The sequence below is a fragment of the Spermophilus citellus genome (assembly GCF_964194105.1).
Source record: "Spermophilus citellus genome assembly, chromosome: 6".
Lineage (NCBI taxonomy): Eukaryota > Metazoa > Chordata > Mammalia > Rodentia > Sciuridae > Spermophilus > Spermophilus citellus.
Genome location: NC_138187.1, coordinates 104,655,223 through 104,673,852, shown reverse-complemented (window position 1 = coordinate 104,673,852; position 18,630 = coordinate 104,655,223). Strand labels below are relative to the sequence as shown.

The 18,630-nt window shown below is 36.3% G+C and overlaps 1 protein-coding gene across 2 annotated transcripts in view; it reads left to right on the top strand.

The window, feature by feature from the left end:
* The window catches only part of RGS7 (regulator of G protein signaling 7), a 486,456-nt gene that overhangs the window by 416,638 nt on the left and 51,188 nt on the right, over positions 1-18,630 (top strand). For both annotated transcript variants that reach the window (XM_081300308.1, XM_081300309.1), the window contains exons 8-9: positions 126-202; positions 309-390. In XM_081300308.1, the coding sequence (XP_081156434.1) occupies positions 126-202; positions 309-390 (159 nt within the window). The remainder of the gene's footprint in view (positions 1-125; positions 203-308; positions 391-18,630) is intronic.

Below are 18,630 nucleotides of genomic sequence, written 5' to 3'. Positions count from 1 at the left end.
TTCAGAACCAGAGTACACATAGAGAAATTCTATATTTGTCTTTTTTCATAAACATATGATAAATAAACTAGATAGGGTAGTACAGGTGAGCAACAAATCTTCTTCATCTGTGGGATATTTTTCAGGAGAGCCTGGCCCGGTTGCAGAGAGCATTTGCAAGGAAGTGGGAGTTTATATTTATGCAAGCAGAAGCACAAGCAAAGTGAGTCCTTGTGAGTCTTTTGGAAAATTTGTTCAAGTTGTGGCCTTTTGTCCAGAGGGGCACTGCACTTAACACTACTTATTCTTTATTGTTTTGATGTCAACAGAGTGGACAAGAAGAGAGACAAAATTGAAAGGAAGATCCTTGATAGCCAAGAGAGAGCATTCTGGGATGTCCACAGACCTGTGGTAAGAAAACTGCTAGGTTCTCACAAATCTACACCCTGACTTTTAGCAAGTCAGGGATGCCCTGAGAAAGCAAGGAAAAGACTGTGGCACCCCCATCATATGTCCCACAATGGCTGCATGAATTAGTTAAAGAAACATGGTTAAGATGACCCAATTTAATAGTGTAATATTTAATTTATGAAACTATGCATTAGTACACACCTGTAATTTTGGTTACTTGGGAGGATGAGGCAGGAGGATCACAAGTTCAAGGCCAGCCTTGGCAACTTAGAGAACCTGTCTCAAAAACAAATTTATTTTTAAAAAAGGGGCAAGAATGGTTGGGCAGGACGTACCTTATTAAGAGAGCTCTTGCCCAGCATGTACAAAGTCCTGGAGTGAATCCTCAGCACCAGAGAAATCAAACCTGATCATTTTTTCAAATATGGCATCGTTTTTCCACTCATGCTTGATATTTGATATTTGAGGTGTTTGATGCTGCTATAAACAACAAAAAAACACTGCAATAAAGCAGTGTTTTTATGGCAGTAAGCTGTTTATAACTTTTGGCTTTATAGGGAAAGTATAAGTTAAAATGTTATTCCTGCCCTATTTTTTCTTTTTTGAAACATATTAATAACCTGTTGTTGATTTGCACAGTCTAACATTTTATATGGCTCAAATTCAAATCAATTGATATTTTTAATGATGGAACACTGGATCTGTATATACAGTTACTATACACAGTAACTTCTCCCTTAATAAAGTTAAACTATGTGCCTCAGAGTAACAAATAATGAATGCCCTTAATTAATACCAGAAAACTTTGTGGAAGATATTAAACTATGGTAATAACCATCCATAAGATAGCCTGTCTAATCTCATTTATTCTTTTCTATTTTGATGTGATATCTTTTTCTCCTCTGGATTTAACTTCAGACAAAGCATCAGAAAATAATATTTGCATAAGTATTACTAGACTAAATATCAGCATGAGAGATAAATCAAGACAAATCATTTAAGGACACCCTAAAATTTTCCTCTCAATTACCTTCAGAGTCAGACCAAAATAAAAACACTATAAAGGGTTGTTTATATAAAGGCATGTATTTCAACTTCAGATAGAAAGGCAATCATTAAGTTCTATTTTGAATTTGCTTTCTGTTGATTTATCAAGATAGAATTGAGAATTAATTGATTTTTCTATTAAAATTCAGTTTGAGTTTTATTACACTGAAAAAGAGTTGTGGGGTCACACACATACTACATAGCAAGGGTATGAAGTAGGACTTTTACTTGTTTGTTTGTTTTGGGCAACTCCTAGAAACCAGTCAATACATTATGTCCTGTATTCATCTACTTTGTGCCTCTTGGATATCTATCTGGTGGACAATTTATACCCTTGTTTAGTTTACATGACCTAGAACTTCCTATTATCCCAAATGACTCATACCAAGCTGGCTTCCCTGTCCTGCTCACTTATATTCCATGCTCTGAGATGCCCAAGTCTGAATTGATCCAGCATACTCCTTGGCTCCATTGCCTAAGAATCAACTCAAGCAGAACCTACCCACAGGTGTTTCCCTTAAAACATGTGAGCCATACTCATATCCTCCATGGCTCCTACCAGCAAAGAGCACACTGAGTGTTCTCCATGTCTTTGCCCCATTCAACTAGAAAGTCAAACCAAGGAGGGCCTGAAGCAGGAACCACCCAGAAGCCATTAGATTTATCTCCCTTACTTAACTTGAAGATGCTTATGGAGAGCTTTATATCACCTGGATGGTGATGAGATCGGAAAGGCTATATGAGAGATTTAAAGTTAAACAGATATTCCTAGAGCTGAGTTTCTTCTTCATACCCTGTCTTGACTGTGGCAACAATGACTCTTTCTGCCCTGTTGAAGTCATCTTGTAAAGTTCAAATGTCTTCTAGACAGAATTGGTGAAATCAGGTTTTGCTGACACCAAATTATTTTGACTGGAGAGACTTGGAACGATGTGTAGGTAAATTCCAGACAGGACAGAGGTTGAATCTGGCTTGTCCTTGGACCCGCTATTGCATACCACCCTTCTGTCTTAGTATCTGAGAGATGGTCCAGTTGTGTCCACTTCCAGTTTTTACCATGTTGGCCAAAGACTAGTAGCCAAGGGGAATGGGGAAAACTGGGGCAGAGTGGGAAGCAGTGGCCTTTTGGGATTCAGAGGCCTATTTGTAAAGTGGAAACATACCTATCTTGCCATGTTGATATGAACATTAATATAAATATCATTTGGCACATGAATAAAAACAAATGTTCAACTTCCTTTGTAAAGAGATACAGAGACTAGTACAAAAAAAGTTATACAAACAATGGAATATAGTAAATTTTCCATGATATTTATACAATGTGATACCTACATATCATTGGTTGCACAAATGTCTACCCATCTAGCAAAACAGAATTAAAAAGAATCACAACCTCCTTTTTTAGTTCAGGGGTCATAACCAGAATAATTTTTCTATATTTTAATTGGTGCATTATAATTATATGTAATATTTGGACTCATTTTTACATATTCTTACATGCACACAATATAATAATATAATTTAGTCAATATCATTCTCCAGTATCTCCCTTTTCTCTCTCTCCTCTCTCCCCCTAGTCTTCTTCCTCTACACTGATAAAACAAATCTATTACATTGATGATTTATTCATTTAATATAACTTTCAACTAGCAATTATAGAAGCTTGTTGCACTAGAGGGTAAAGATAAAGATAGATAAAGTACTGTCTCTCTGATTAAGATATTCAGAGTCCTAGGTAATCAAGATGGAGATTTAACTAGGTAATTATGGTGCAAATACCATAACGGGCTGTACAGCATAGCTATGAATACAGCTACTCAAAAATAGAGGCTTAGTCAGTGAGGTGGCACACACCTGTAATACCACGGAAGGCTGAGGCAGAAGGATTGCACAAGTTTAAAGCCAGCCTAAGCAATACAGAGAGATCCTTTCACAAAATGTAAAAAAGGGCTGGAGTGTAGCTCAGTGGTAAAGTTCCCCTGGATTCAATCCCCTGTAAATCCTCCAAAAAAGCGTGGGGAGATGGCAAGGGATATAGCTCAGTGGTAAAGCACTTGCCTGGAACAAGTAAAGTCCTGGGTTCAATCCCCAGTACTGCAAAAAATAAATAACTAAATATAATAGAAATTTATGTTAAACTAATCTTAGAACTGTGAAAACTTTTAGTGCATAAATACAGTAGACCGAATCTCAAGGATGATTGGCATATAAATTTTAGTTAAAAATCAGTTTTATGTTTAAAAATGCAAGCAAAAAGCAAACACTGAAAAATATTTGTAGCAATTATGATAAATTTTACTACTCTTACTGTAAAAATAATTTGCAACTTGTAAAATGTGACTTCACATAAAATAAAAAAGGGTTTAAACTATAATTTATCAAAAATATAAAAATGACTATTCGAATTATGGAAAAAGTATTTAATCTTTCTAGTCATGAAAAAGTAAATTTTTAAAAACTTAAAATTAATTATGTGCAATCCTGGCAATAACAATAAGAAGATAAATGCTCCCATTTAACCATAAGGGATAGTTAAATGAGATATACCCAGGGCTGGCAGTGTAGCTGAGTGGTAGAGCACATGCTGAGAATGCCCAAGGCCTGTGGGTTCAATCATCAGCATCACAGAAGATATGGAGAAAGACTCACAAAACATACTGTATAACTCAAAAAGAGAATTTCAAAAAATTTTAAAGACATGGAGAAAACCTATACTGAAATATGAAATTCCCTAAATACAAAATCATATGGAAAAAAAATCTCAATTTTAATTTTAAAAAATCAATGCCTACAGAAACAATTAGGAAAGAATACATGAAATGTTGGTTGTACTTATTGTGAGGTATTTGATATCCCAAAGGCAATTTTAATTTTCTAATAAGTCTCACACTCTGAAAAGTTATGCATAATAAAATATTCTTAGACCTTCATCGAGGTGGGTGTGTGCTTCTGCTATGCCTGGAAATGGTCAGAACGTAGCTGGTGTTTGCCATTCTGGGGACTGAATTTTCAGGGGTAACATGCAGAAACACTGCCATCTTTGGAGCAGAGTGAGCAAAGTGATGGGAAGGGGATGGTGGTAACATGGATGAGAAGTAGAGAATATGAGAAATTAAGCTTAAGGCAAAGATGTTGTTACTCATCTGTCTTCAAGTATTTGAGCATCATCTATCATTTGAGAAAGGAAGTAGAATTAGCCTGCTTTGCTTTGGAAAAAAAGGAGGCAGATTTTGTGTGAATGAACATTTTCATCCTTTTTTTTTTTTAATCCAGTACATTGCAGAGCAAGTAGATCTCTGTCTTCTCAATAGTCCAGGGTGGAGGGATAAAGGTTGTCTCTCCTGGCTCATTACTTGAACCTCACTCCAAAGAGTCGCTGTTTCTCATTAAGACAGAGCAAGAGTCATATTGATTAGAAGGTCTCAGACTGAAATTTGAGAGTGTTGTATTCCAACCAACTTAATGAAAAGAGATAGCACATCATGTTTTTCATCAATTCAAATTTTAAATGTCACTGTATTGCAGGTTTTGTTTGATATTTAGTAAACTAGGAATGGAGTGTCCAGGTGGAGGGAAAATAATTTGAGGTTTAAATTGTAGTTGCTATATGATCAAGCATGACATTTGCTCCTTGATTGACATTTTTTTTCCTGTAACTGAAGTCCATTATTTTGTATACAAAGTTAATATCTGATATTCTTTTAAGCAGTAATCTGGTATTTAGTAAAGCTAGGGCATGAGTTTCACACATGTGAAAGTAATCTAAATTCTCTACCCCATTCAGTCTCAACGATGCATATATAACCATTCTCTGGATGTGTTCCCACATAAAACACACATGAATGGTTTTGGAAGTTTCATAATGTCAATTTTTAAGAGAAACTGAGGCAAAATTAATTTTAAAAAATTAGTTGTATTGAACTAAGTTGCAACTCAGGAGACAGATTCAAGTAAGTTGAACATGTGCTCTATGGTCTTACAAATTTCAAACAAGTTTTAAAAACAAAAACCAGAATGGGGAGAGGGGTTACAATCAATTTGTCAGAGACTGGGTAACTTTAAAAAGTATGTAAAGCAGTTCTCAGAAAGGAGGTGGCTAAGGACAAAGAGAAAGAAATTATTGGGAAAAGAAGGGAGTTAGAGGTGAGATGACCCAGGTGAATATCTACAGAACTGAAAAGTTCCATTGGAATAAAAACTATGGCTCTCAGCATGTGAACTCTTGGGAAACTCTTGGGAAAGGATATACAGCTTCCACAAAATCTCTCATGACCTCTCAGCCTAGTATGTGGGGGCACCTCAATCTACTTGATTTTAATTTTTGATTTTAATTTTTCCACAGTAATCAGTATGGATTTCCATATATTTGTCATTTCTAAAATGGATCACAAGCTTTGAAGTCAGGGAGTACATTGAGTGTTGGCTCCCTTTACATATTCATATTTTATTATCTTGAGATAATATAAACAATCTATCCATCCCACTAGATTAATTTCTGATAAGACTTCTTTATTTGCTACCTTCAGAGAAGTGATCATAACTTGGATATATTTTCAAAGACAGACAATATTTTCTTCAAGGAAGAATATATTTAGCCATTTTTTATTAGTAAATCAGGTCTAGCAATCCCAAAGAACCAAAGCCAAATATTTTCTCTGATATGCAGATACTAATTCACAATAAGGGTTGGGGAGGCTGGGGAAGAATAGAGATACTTTGGGTTAGACAGAGGGGAGTGAAGGGAAAGGAGAGTGTCTGGGGGTAAGAATATCAGTAGAATGAATCAGACATTATTACCCTATGTGCATATATGATTACATGACCAGTATAACTCTATATCATGTACAAACAGAAGAATGAGAAGTTATACTCCATTTATATATGATGTGTCAAAATGCATTCTACTGTCATGTATAACTAATGAGAACCAAAGAATTAAATAAAAATAAAGATATTCAGGGCTAGAAATTATATAAAACAGGCATATAGTTATATCATCTTATGTATTCTTGTAATGTCCTACATTTTATCTCTTCCTTTTCAAGTGCTGAAGAATGCAATAGGAAACAGGTATTGATTGTGTGGTAACTCTCGGCAACTTCATATTAATGTTTAAGAACGTCTGTCAGTTCTCCACGCATGCCGAAAAGGGGAGTCACAGACAATATTTCTTACAGCTCGGATGATGTAAAATCAGTCTTTTCCTTTATGAATTCTCACGTTCCTGAAATGTGTCCCTTTAAGCAAAAACATAAAAGAAAAAATCAAAACAGGAAGCTGCTGCCAATTTTATTTTTGTCTTGGTTGGTTCTTAATTACCTTTGATTATGAAGGAGGAGAGTGAAGTCTTAGAGTCTCTGAAACTCCAGAGACATCGGAGGTGATGTTGGGAAACTAATACTCTGCCCTCACAATATGGGAGAAGAAGATGGGTATAAGATAATAACAATTAGTTTATTAGCCCCTAGAGAACATTCATCAGTGCCAGGCTCTCTTCTTAGCACCCAGTATAAATGATATAGCTCATGCGATCACAACAACCACCAGATGAAGCACTCTTATCTTCATCTTTACAGCTAAGGAATCTTAGCACAGGGCATTTCAGTTGCACAAGAGCCCACAAGGGCTGAGTGGGTTAGCTAGCATCAAACATAGGAGTTTACATATGGGCCCTGCGGTCCCCAGGACCCAGATATGTTAGGGCCCAGATCCTATCTAGCATACCTTCCCACCTCATGGCCAAGTAAAAATTGGTGTGGAATGTAATCTTCCATACATTTCTTATATAATTCTTTTTAATCCTCACAGGATTATTAGGTTGGCATTAATCTTATCATCATTTCACAAACATGGAAACTAAAGTTTTGAGAGGTTGAGATTTCTTTTGTTTCCCTTGTTGAGTCGCCTTGTCCTTTTGTCCACACCTGCATTTGTGACTTTCAAGAACATCTTAAGATTTGCCTCATGTAGGTTTACAAATTTCTTGTTAGGATTCTTTGCTTGTTTATTATTGTTGTTATGAATGGAATTCTTTCCTATTGTACCCTTTTTAAAAAACTATGTACATAATTAAGAAAGTAGACATTACTTTTTATTTTATATAGCTTCAGTTTTCACATTATTTCTTTTCACTCCTAAAACTTGTGGTGTATCCCAAAGAGTTTTTATTTTTATGGGGTTTTTTTTGTTTGTTTTTGAAAGATTTTTGTTGTTGTTATTGTTTTGCTTTGTTGTGTCTGGGGATGGGGGAAGTTTTTCTGGAAGAGTTATGGATCAGACCAAGGACCTAGTGAATGTTAGGCAAGCACTCTGCCACGGAGCTACAACCCCAGCCCACATAACTCTATTTTACACTTGCACATCACTTAAATATTGAGCTTACTGGAAGACGACTGTATTCTCAGATCTTCTTCTCCAGTCCATCCCAGGCTGTATCACATCTTACAAAATCTAGGAAAATCTACATATACTCTCAAGAGACTGAGAGTGAAAAAGACAAATAATGTCTTAATATCTATAGTAATTTTGATATTGCAGAACTCCGGAAAAATAGCCACCATTGTAATGTATTTTGGTTTTGAATTTTCTAAAATATTTCATGTTTTTTGTCCTAATATATTTTAATAATAGAACTCTATGAATGGATTTCTTAATGTTGAATGGTCCTTGAAATCCCAGAATAAATAATGATGCATCATTTTCTAAAGTGATATTGGATTTTGTTTGGTTATATGGATTTAGGGTTTAGACATCCATATTCAAAAGTGAAATTGCCTTACACCAGATCTTTTATAGATTTTTATAACAAAAAATTCACCATACAAAGAGTAGAAATGATGATTTTTAGCATTTTCCCCACTATTTAAAAAGCCTTTGTCCAGAATTTATGTTATTTCTCTAATTTAGAAACACACAATGACAAAAAGGGTGGGGAAGGGTGACATTTTATTGTGAACTGAATGCTCGGATGATGGATTACATCAAGATTCTCACTTCTAGTCCAGTTCCCCGCAGTATGCATAAGTTTTATACATGGTGGCTTCTCTTCATTTATATTTTCCCTGTTTCAAATACTGAAAATTTGGAAAGAACTAACATAGCTGACAGCTTTACTCAGTATACTGTTCAGTAGATGCAACTTTAGCTAAAACCATTTGGCTCAATTACCAACTACTTTTTTGGATGAGATTGTACTAAATATCTCTAAGTCTCAAACTCTTCATTTGAAATGGGGATAATAATAATGACCTCATATGACATTTGTAAATTGCTCAGGACAATACCTGGCACATAGTCATTGTTCAGTAAGTAGTAACAAGAAGTTATGTTAGCAGTCATTCTTTTGATAAAAGAAAAGAAGCCAAGAGGCAAGGGAAGGTAGAACAGTTTGCAGATAGAAATGACCAGGTATAATCAGAAAATACTTTGGGAATCACTGGAGTTGAAGTTTGAAGCTTGCCTAAGTATATTAATTATGGACTCTTGCTTAACAAATTATCCCCAAAACTTAGCAGCATAAAAACAACAGACTTCCTGGATAGTTCTGGCCTCAAGACCTCTCATGATGCCCCAAATTGTGGGCCAACACCATAGTCATTTGAAGGGACTCATGGTCAGCTTCATTCACTTGGTGATTGGCAACAGGCTTCAGTTCTTGACCACATAGATACCATCTCCCTAAGATTATCCAAGACGTGGTCTCCCCCATGTCACCCTAAAATAGACAGCCCTATGTCCAAAATCTCATTTTTTTTTGTAATCTAATCTCAGAAGCAGCATGCCATAGCTTACTGGGGACACAACAGTTTGGGAGGGAAGGCACAAAAATGTGAGTGGCAGGAGGAGGGGGGGGGGTCATTAAGGACCAAAATGGATGGTAACTTCCCCAGTAGCATTTGGGTAGATGGGAGGAATTTAGAAATTGGGTGGAAAAATTAAAGTGAGGTCAGTCTATAGCATGCATAAACTCTTTGCCATTATAACAGGCAACCCAGACAAATGCTGATGGAATGCCCTGACTCAAGTAGGGAATAGGGAAGGTCAATGGGAAGAGGTGACCTTACACAGTTCTCACAGCTGTGCCAGGTGGTTTTTTTTTTTCTGCCAGATTCCTCAAGGAAGAACATGGAAGTATAATTTCTAAAACAAACAAATAAAAAAAATGCCTCTTTTAGATGAGTTATTAAATTTTCTCAACTATAACTTCCACAGCTTTTAAACAAAGCAAAATAATTTCTCTCGAGTATTAAGAAAGACAAAACTTAAGATGAATGTGAATGTTTGATACTGCTGGATACTGGTGATGAGTTCTGTTCCCTCAAATGTTGAAGTTTGAATATTAAAGAAGCACATCGAGGCAAATGTATAAAGCAGGGTTTATTTAAAAAGGCGTAACATAGACTTCTCCTGAGATGGAGAAGGGGACCAGGGCTGGTATCCCAAGAAGCCAGGTGTTCTGCCCTTTTTAGATGTCCCAGGCTTCCTTTGTTCTCCTTCCCTCTTCACCTTATCTTTCTCCTTCCTGCGGACATGACTAGGCCTAGGAATGTTCCCTGGGATGAACAAAAGGTGGGCTGGGGATGTGGCTCAAGTGGTAGCTCGCTCACCTGGCATGCGTGCAGCCGGGGTTCGATCCTCAGCACCACATACAAACAAAGATGTTGTGTCCGCGAGAACTAAAAAATAAATTTTAAAAAAAAGGTGGGAAATAGGTGGGCTGAAGGGGGAAGGGCAGGATGGTGCAGCCCAGGACACATTAATTAAAAACTTTATCGCTCCATGTAGGGAGGGGCGATTCCTGGGACAGGTTACCTTAGCAGCAGGTTGGAGCAGGGGCAGGTTCTTGATAAGGGCGGAGGAAGGGCTCTGAAGGAATTAACATCTCAATCTCCAGCTTCAGGGGACTCTCTCCAAATTGGCCTGACTCATCTGACTGCCTATCTAATTCTGGAGAGGAGGAACAAGAGGGAAAGGGAGAGAGAGAGACTGAGACTGACTGTGCCTCACTTGTTCCTGACTCTGTATTCAGTCCTCAGTCCAGGGCTAGGCATATGGCAAACACTCAGACAACAAATGCACATATTTTGAATTCATGATACTCTCCTTCATCTCTGCATACATCCATTTGGATGACACTAAACATGGTTTAGTCTTAAAAGCACAGAGGATTTTCTGCCTAAAGGCTGTGATGTCTGTACCAACCATCAGTGACCAGATTTGAGTTAACAGAATTTTTTCAGCTATCCTGAAACTGGTTTATTTCTGGCATATTCACTTCACTGATCAAGTTATTCCTCTGTTCATATGACATTACTTAACAGAGACACATGGAAAATATATGCCACTTGAATTTTTATCTCTATAAAACAGGAGAATAACACTACATGTAGATTTTCATCTATAATAATAATATTGATTAGAACCTATCTAGCAATATGTGGTGACAAAAGCCTTTTATATTCATATGTTACTTATTCTTTACAGAAAGACCTTGTAGGCTAGGTAGTGATTGTCCTTTATTTCCAAATAGAAGAAGAAGGACTCTGAGGAACTGAGTTTTGAAGCACTAACACTCAAATCCTTAATAATGACTAAATGCCTGACATTTGCTTCAAAAACGCCTGCAATCTCCACTGTGAGATTTTTTTGTCAGTTCATAATACTCATCAGGATATTATTTCCTACCAGATCTGGCTTTGGACACATCAACTATGTTTTTATTTTAGAGTAATAAAATGTAGTAAAGAGATTGTTTGACCTTCTTATTTTTTTAGATGGTCTACTGTTCTTTGCATGTGTGCTTGATTTCTGAGGCAGGTGGCATGCACATGTCCATTTGTATTATCGGGGTGTCCTGTTGGGAACTAAGTCCTTGGTGTCCCAAAAAAAGAATTAAGCAAAACGCACACAAGTAACAGGCAAAGATTTATTGAAGGTGAAGCTAGTACTCCCTAAGGAAGATTGGAGTGTGCCACCCTGTCTTTGCCACCTTGGTGTCCCTGAACTCCTACCTACAATGTGACAACTCCACATTGTCACAACATCTCAGAGAGGTGGGTTAGCATTTTCAGCTCTGCTAGACTGCAGAAAGAGTCACAGCATGGGTATGACATATAAATGTGACAGGAATAAATATTTCCTAGAAACTTCCATTCCTGCTTCTCTGCTTGAACCAGCAGATAAAATATCCTATAGATTGTGGGGAGGTTGCCTTTTAATTTTGCACCTAATGTGTAATTTACATTTTTAATTTTAAGTGCTCATACAAAACTTAAACTGTAGCAAAATTTTAACATCTTTCATAACATTTCCCTTTAAAGTTGTTAGTGATGTTATAAGCATTGTTTACTGATGTTCAGGAGGAACAAAACAGGTTAACGCAAGAGGAATAATGCCCTTTTTTGTCCTTAATAGTCAAATCAAACCCTGATGCTTCTCTATCAATAGTCCATGATCTCATGGGCTAATGCCTTTAACTGTATTAGAAAATCCAAAAAAAAAAAAAAAAAAAAAACTGTGTTAATCCAAATTTAAATCTTTCTTTTGTGTCATGAAAAAAGAACAGCATTTCTATTATTCCCATCTGTTCCTTTGAATTGAAAAATATTTTGACAATGTGGCTATCATGAGCCTCAATGAGTGAAACTGTCTTTTTTGCTCCCTGGCTACATCTTTTATCTTCTGTCTGCTCTTTCTATCCAAGAATAGATTTGTAGATATAATGTCCTATCATTATGTAATATTCAATGCTATTTATGTAAGCCATGGCTAGAGTGAGAATAAAAACTGCTTTCCCTATTATTAAGTTAGTGCTTCTATAGCTTATGCACTGGCAACTTTTCAAAAATTATGCACCAGATTTCTGGCCTGTTTCTTCTGAAATGGTGAGCGTGCAAATAGTGTTTGGGGCTTTGCTTTGAGGAAGATTCTGAAGGTTAATGGCTACTTCCCAGGGAGACAGGTAGAGGAGAGCATTGATCTCCAGTATTGGTTACCACCTGCATAGTCAGGGGGTATGAGAAAGGATTGGAAAGGGCAGCCTCTCGCTTCAGTGTGCTATGGAGAAGCCAGTGGAACATTCCTACTGTATATAGCTAAAGTAAAGTTGTGTTTGCCAGTTGGAAGAGTCAACAGATAATCCTTTTAAAATAAACAGAGTTAATGAAGTCCTGAAAAGGCCCTAGGCCAAAGTCCATCCCAAAGAAGTGTTAATGAAGTCCTTCCTGGCCAGATTACTTCTTTGGCCCACCTGTGGCCCACCCGTCGGGCCTTCCAACCTACATTCCATCACTGAAAGAACTATAAAAAGGGGAAACAACCGCACTTCCACAGATTCCACCTCTTGGGTCCCCTTCTTCCTCCGGGAGAAGTCTTTTCTGCTGTCCTTTAATAAACTTCTAATTTCTACTCTGAAAAAAAATTAAAAAATAAAAATAAACAGAGAGTAAATGGCGCAAAATTTTAACAATTAGAGAATTGGGATAAAGAGGCTGGTGGGATTTTCTTTGAACCACTTTGCAGTTCTTTCGGTTGGTCTGAAATCATATCAAAGTTAAAAATGTACACACACACACACACACAGCAAGTGCACATGTCTCTAAAGGGATGGAAGGGCAAAAAATTGTGGGCTCAATTTATCAATACCCTCACAGAGCCAGCATGAACTCTGATTTCACAGGGAGCAGTTATTATTTGGGCTCGGTTCTTTCCTATTCATTTCTTTTCCCAAAATGCACCAGATTATATTTTTGAAAGAAAAGGACAAGCTTTGTTCTCTGAAACTGACACCAGGTATCTTCTTCAAATAAACTTTCTCTTTTTATTTTTATTTTATTCTTTGTATTTAAAAATATATATATGTATATTTTTAGCACTGGCAATTTAACTCAGAGGCACTTTACTGCTGAGCCACATCCCTAGATTTTTTTTTTTTTTTTTGAGACATGGTCTTTTTAAGTTGGTTAGGGCCTCACTATGTTGGTGAGGCTGGCCTCAAATTTCTGATCTTCCTGCCTCAGTCTCTGGAGTTGTTGGGATTATAGGCATGTGCCATCATGCTAGGCCAAATAAATATTCTCTTTCATAAGAAAAACAATTAAATTAAATTTTAAAACAGCTTAAATTAATGTGAAAAAAAATCCTCTCCCAATAGAAGATTTCTCCTCAGCTCTGCTGAAATGAGGACATTTTCACATATGTCCTCACAATCAGAAACTTGATTTTTCAAGTCAAATTGTACTTCATTTTCAGAAACTCCAACATAAAGATGTTTGTCATTTCATATTTTCAAGTGTTGGTAGTTAGTGCTTTGAGAAATGAAAAAAGGAAACTGACTTTAAGAGAAAGAAACTCAAATATTATTAATCTAATGATATATCTGACTTAGTATGCTTGAATAACTTTGAAGTGAACTCAGTTTTGCACTCTTGCTCCACTCCCAACATAGAAATAATTCCCAAAGGTGCTTACTTGTTTAATCTCATAGAAGTTGAAAATAAAATGGTGGGTACCAGAGCCAGGAGAGAGCATATTAGAGAAAGGGAAAGGGAGAGGCAGATCATAGGTACAAAATTAAAGGTAGAGGAATAGGAAGTTCTGGTGTGCTGTTGCACTGTAGGATGACTATAGAAAACAATAACATGCTGTAAATTTCAAAAAGCTAGAAGAAAGGATTTTAAGAGTTTGTACCATAAGGAAATGATAAATGTTTGAGGAGACAGATATGTCTAAACTTGATTTAAACACTAACCATTAAACATTACTGAAATATCACATGGTACTCAATAAGTATATCCAAATTTTACGTTTTTGTATATTTGTTTAAATTTAATTCAAATTTTAAAATATAACTAAATAAATTCTATATTTAGACTAAAGTTGCTAAGGCTTGGTTTTTGATCTTTCTCCATTCAGTATAGTTTAATTTGTTCATTTTTTAGTTAGCAACTTCCTCAAATCCTCACAAATGTTATCTGAAAGCATGTAAGACTCACTCCCTTGCTTCTATGTTATTATTTTCTTTATGTCATTATACTCCTAATGATGATAATGATGATGGTAATACAAGTTAACATGTGCTCAGCATATTGTGTGCATCGAGAACTGTGCTAACCCTTGTTCACACATTATTTGATACAGCAATAAGGTCAACACTGTTATTACTCTCAGTATATAGGAAGAGGTTTCAAAGTGTAAATAGGATCTTAAGTACATTGTGGTCCTGTTGTTTTGTGCTTTTTATGTAAGATGATTAACATTTTTAAAAAGTAGTGTAGCTTTTTCAATAAGTGACTTATTAAGAAACTTTCAGCATTCTTAAGAATGCTATAGGTGGGCAATTTTAGGAGAAAGTTACACAGCAAGCTTTAAAGTCAAAGTCAAGTGATTCTTTTAATATAATTTGTCAAAAGGAATCATGAATTGGATTTTAGACCTGACCAGCTAGTATTTTACTACTCTTTTCCCTTTGATATTATGCTTCCGTGAAAATTAGATTTGTAGTGGCTAACCTATGTAGTTTATTGAATGCTCATGAAAATCAAATTAAACAATGACTAATGTTGGAAAGTATCAAAGTACTCCACAATATGACATCTAGTATTATTGTCATTTTTTAAAATTTTACATCTATAATCAGATTTTTTCCCATAAGGGATTTTAATCTTCAGTTTCATAGACAGCCTAGTGGAGTACTGTGGTACTGCAGGTGAGTAAGGCCCGAGAGGGGAAAGAAGAATAAGGACCCAGCTGTGTCTATTTGGGAAAAGAGGTAACAGGTAGTGCAAAGGAAGAACCTGGTACAGATGAAGAGCAGAAAGAACAGTAGTGGCGTTGGAGCAAAGTGAGCAAGAGAAAAGAGGCACCAAATGGGGTTGGAAAGGTAGACAGAGCCCTTTTACATGACACCTTGTGCAACGCGGCCTTTGATCCTAAGTGTGGTAAGTGGATGGAGATAGGAAGAGAAGGGTGGCATCATGCGGCTTTCATTTTCAAAGAATACTCTAGGAACAGAAAACACTCCTAGCCCCCAATGTTATGCCAACCTCTAACTTAGAATTCCAGACAAGTATTTAATATCATTTAACTCTAAACCCCTTAATTGGCTTGTATCATGTTTATGTTCTGTTAAGTTTTCTAAATGATATGTTGAGAACACATTTTCCTCGTTACACTTTTTATATTTCTTACCTCATATATTCCCAAATCTAATTTTATCCAAAACTCAGCCAAGAAATAAACTTGAAAAGTCTTAACTAAAGTTAAGTGTTAAAAATTCCCATACTCTAACTTGTGTGCTTTGATTGATTCATTTGCTTAAATATGAGACCCTGTGTTAAAGTCCAGGTCTGGCTTCCTGACCCGCATCAGAACCCAAATAGCAAATCTGAGAATGATGGATGTCGCTGGAGGCAAGGACGCTGAGAGCAGCAAAAGTGACAGCTGACTGGGAGAAGGCAGAGGCACTAAAAATGGCATAAAATGACACAAAAGCTCAGAAAACATTAGAAATTAGGACCATCTAGCCTCACAGGCATTGCTGTCTAAGCAAAATAGTGTTGTTTCCAATAAAGACCTTGAATTATGAGGAAGAAGTTGCATTGTTTTGTATGTGATTTTGTAAGAATTGCAGAGATTAAGTGGGGATTATTTTAGGTTTTTCACCCTAATGGTGAAAATGAAATACAGTTTTAGCTTTTAGCAATAAATGTATAATCTAAGAAAGAAGTTAATATAAAATTCTGTTTCTTTTTTATTTTTACAATTATTAATGCATATTGAGTGTACAGATTAATGGGTCCTTCTGTGACATGCACATATAATGCTTTGATCCTGTTCATCCTCCCTCTGCCCTGGTTTGCCCTCCCTTCTTCCTCTCCCAGCATCTGGTTCCCTTCCCCTTTCTGATTAGTCCCTCTTCTACTTCCTGGTCTTCTTTCTTTCAACCTTTCACTTTCCACATAACAGAAAACATGATATTTATTGGTTTATTATTTCCCTTAACATGACAATCTCTGGTTCCATTTGTTTTCCTATAAGTGACCTAATTTCCTTCTTTATGGCTAAATAATATTCCATGGTATATATGTACATCACATTTTCTTTATCCTTTCATCTGTTGACAGGCACCTAGGCTGATTACATATCTTGGATATTGTGAATAGTTTCACATTAAATATGTGGAATCCTCTTGTGAAACACCACTAATAGATAAAGTACTTCCCTTTTTCTCCTTTTGGAAATCAGATTTAGTGCCACAGAATGTGTCTTTGAAATCAATCTTCTCTATAGGAGTCTTGCTAAATGGAGGTGTGTGTTACACTCAGCCTTTGTCTGTGTGTCTGATGTATAGTGTTAATGCCTAAATGTCAGGGCACCCACACAAAATCCATATGTTAAAATTCTACTAGGAGGCAGAGCCTTTGAGAAGTGATAGATCATGGTTCTTTCTTCTTTATTTATTGGATTGGTGCTCTTATAAAAAGATACCCAAAAGAGGTACCTTCCATCATGTGTGGGATACAGCAAAAAGTCATCCTCTGTGAACCAAAAAGTGAGTCCTCACCAGGCCTTGTGCTGACAGATTGATTTTAGACTTTCAGGAACTTTTTAGAACTGTGAGAAATAAATTTCTGTTGTTTATATGCTACCCAGTTTATAGAGTTTTTTTGACAGAATAAAACAGGTACACCTCTTTTCTATTTGGGAGCATATGATTTGGAAACCTCCCATATCCTTTGTGATTCAAGTTGATTGATTTCAAAGCTGCTGTTGTAATCAAGGTTAATTCAAATATATGATGATTTTCAAACTTCTCATTTTCTAATTTTCCCATGGTTATCCACTTTAACAATGCTTGTGAGCCTTGTGAATTTACTGCAAGCTATTTATACAATAAGGAATTTTGTTTGGCTATTTAGCCCTTAGTGCATACCAATCACCAGTACTAACAGCAGTATCTTACAAGATTAATCATTGTTTTTACTAGTTAGTAACTGGTCCATTTTCCTACTCTTTGCCTGTTACTTTTGCACTTCTCAAAAGAAAATTTTCACCAGAATGGTAGTCTAGGTTTTGTTCTTCAGTTTCTACTGTCAATAAACATGTTAACAATTAAAGTAAAATGTTTAAGCTGTTTGATGGCAGTAAGTCATTGGACCAGGAATCCCAAAATTTTGTGTAGCTACTGATCACTCTGTGACTGATATGCCAAATGAACAACATAATATGAACCAAAATGCAGCTTCAGTGATAGTTACAAAGAGACAGCCAGTCCAGGATCTAGGACCAAGCAGAGCACACACCTTAATTCTCAAGTCTAAGAGGACCTTTTTTTTCCCTCTTCCTATTGAAAATCTTTGCACATTGTAGTCAGCTTCATGTAGAACAAAAAAGTCACAGAAATGGAAGATCAATCACTCACATACACAGCAGGCCAGGTGTAATGGAAAAGAAGGATATTCATGTTTGCTTGCTGGAGACTTTTTTCTTTTTTCTTGAAGAACCCCTATTTTAAGGCTAATTATGGCAAGTTAGCTGCTACCAGGTGACTTTTTTATTTCAAAGTAACTCTGGCTGAAACCATTGTAAACATTTTAAAGCTGAACACTAACCATGGGGAATCCCAGTAATTTCAAAGGGTCTGTTAGCAAACTTACTCTTAGACTCCTTTTGGTATCTCCTTGAGAACTGTGACAGTTTAAAGTTGTAACTGAAAAATGATTCCTAGTCTCTAAGAACAGAATATCATTGAAGGATTCACAGATAGCTTCTACATTGTTAGGCTGCAGTGGTCTGATTTCAGAGTAGAGTAAAACAATGTGGTAGGACCACTGTAGAGAATTTAGTGAAGTAGAGCAGAGTCTCTGCTGGGGGCACATATCTACCAGGCTCTCAGTGATTGACGTCTAATGTTAGTTACCTGTTCAGTGATAAGTTCATGTCACCAATCCTGATGGAAAGGGGCAGTGGCACAAGAGGTTGAGCCAGAAACAGATTATTATACTCTCTTCTTATTTTGCAAATGTTCTAAGTCGTGAATCCTAAGAGCAACTACAGAAAGAGCTACATTCCATTTAGAGAATTCAGTAAATACTTACAATCCAGGAATCATTCTTGATTTCTCTTTGCTTTCACATTTGTTTTTCTCACAGGTTTCCCATCTCAGTTGACAGCACCACTTCACCCAATTGGGAA